Here is a 1760-nt window from a genome sequence, read left to right on the forward strand (position 1 = left end):
TAATAAAAAAAAATTATTAATATTATAACATCAGAGCCCAAATGTTTTATACAAAATAACAATTCTCAGTTGCATATGATTGATTTGAAAATAGAAGAGATTCATATATATAAAAAAAAAGTAATCATCATAGCGCAAACAGTGTGTTGGATGCATGTAGAGATGTCTTAATATGATAACACACTTGCCCTACACTTGTAGTGAGACTCTTCTTCCAGCATGTGTTTAGTGGATCTATTGTGTGCATTTGTCCTGTGTAGGAGCACCAGGAGAAGTCTCATGACCTGGTGATAGAGGAGACCGAGCTCAGACAGGTGGTTTATGTCTTTAGCTGTAGCAACTCCACACTCCAGATCAAAGGCAAAGTCAACTCCATCATAGTGGGTAAGAGGAGCTCCTCATAACGCCAGCTGCTCTCATTCAGTAATGTTATCTCAGCATCGCACACCGCGCCTGGCTAATGTCTGTCTCTCTCCTCCCAGATGACTGTAAGAAGCTCGGACTCGTGTTTGACAATGTGGTGGGCATCGTAGAGATCATCAACTCCAGAGACATTCAGCTTCAGGTTAGATCGGTGCATAAATTGTAGGCTGGAGGGTCGCTATTGTAAAAGAGATGCTGGCGTAATGTATGTGCGTGAATTATGGTCATAGTGGCCAGAATCAATAAAGAATTTCATAGCCGACACGATTACGAATGTTGAATAACGTTGTGGCATTGATACCGAAGAGACGTTAACGGACATAAANTACAGCAAACCGTTACGTGCTTTTGTAGCAAGAGTTACTACGTAGTTCTACGTAATATCTGTCAACCGTTTTGGTGTTTTGTTGCCTGTGAACAACACGTAACTTGTTTTTGGGCTTCCAGGTAATGGGGAAGGTTCCTACTATTTCCATTAACAAGACCGAGGGTTGCCATGTCTACTTGAGCAAGGATTCACTTGACTGTGAGATTGTCAGTGCCAAGAGCTCTGAGATGAACGTTCTCGTTCCTGAGGGAGATGATGATTACGTACGTTTATTTACACTATAACCTTTCGTTTTAACAAATAACTTTGTTGAGGCATTGTGGCATGTACCAAAATAACAGTGTTGTTCTATTCCAGAGATTCGACCTGCTTTACATTTAAATACGAGAGAAAACCTGTCATCAGCCTTAAAGTTTGAAGCATTGTTTTTTCGTTATTTGACTAATATGTTGTTGTGTATTCAACAGAGGGAGTTTCCAATCCCAGAGCAGTTTAAAACGGTTTGGGACGGCTCCAGCCTTGTGACAGAGCCCACAAAGATGGCTGGTTGATTTCTTCTCCAGCTCGTCATCGCTTTCCTCCTACCCAGAATTCTTCAAGCACTTTCACTGTATCACACTGTTAGCGGAGATGGAAGAATTCATACATTGTGGTTGTGAGAGTTGTAGATTTAGGCTAAGGAAATTCAATTTATGAGCAAAATATGGACAAAAGTTCCATTTCCACGAACCAATTTTGAAACATTTTAACAAACGGAGATGGAGATGTTTCTCCGTAACAATAAAACAATTATCCTTAGCAATAAAAATACATAATATAGATATTTATTATACATTAAAAGTAACTACACGTGATGGTACTATTATGTGTGAATATGGGATTTTTTAGTCAACAACTCAAAGTACTAAGTTAAAATAATTAATAATAAACAAATTAAAAAATAATGAATCAGTAAGTAATTTATTTAATCTCATAGCTATTTATTTTAAATCATTCATGTTGGTTTTTG

General features: G+C 37.9%; 2 protein-coding genes across 2 annotated transcripts in view; one reads left to right on the plus strand and one right to left on the minus strand.

Annotated features, from left to right (window-relative positions):
* LOC122353648 (adenylyl cyclase-associated protein 2-like) overlaps positions 1–1743 on the plus strand; it is a 9816-nt gene extending 8073 nt beyond the window's left edge. The window contains exons 7-10 of the mRNA XM_043251521.1: positions 261–384; positions 483–565; positions 871–1014; positions 1219–1743. Coding sequence (XP_043107456.1) covers positions 261–384; positions 483–565; positions 871–1014; positions 1219–1302 — 435 coding nt within the window. The 3' untranslated portion in view covers positions 1303–1743. The remainder of the gene's footprint in view (positions 1–260; positions 385–482; positions 566–870; positions 1015–1218) is intronic.
* Positions 1365–1760, minus strand: part of LOC122353776 (WAS/WASL-interacting protein family member 1-like) — a 2577-nt gene continuing 2181 nt past the window's right edge. Inside the window, exon 4 of the mRNA XM_043251655.1 lies at positions 1365–1369. Within this exon, the coding sequence (XP_043107590.1) occupies positions 1365–1369 (5 nt within the window). The remainder of the gene's footprint in view (positions 1370–1760) is intronic.

Source organism: Puntigrus tetrazona, chromosome 11 (assembly GCF_018831695.1).
Source record: "Puntigrus tetrazona isolate hp1 chromosome 11, ASM1883169v1, whole genome shotgun sequence".
Taxonomy (NCBI): domain Eukaryota; kingdom Metazoa; phylum Chordata; class Actinopteri; order Cypriniformes; family Cyprinidae; genus Puntigrus; species Puntigrus tetrazona.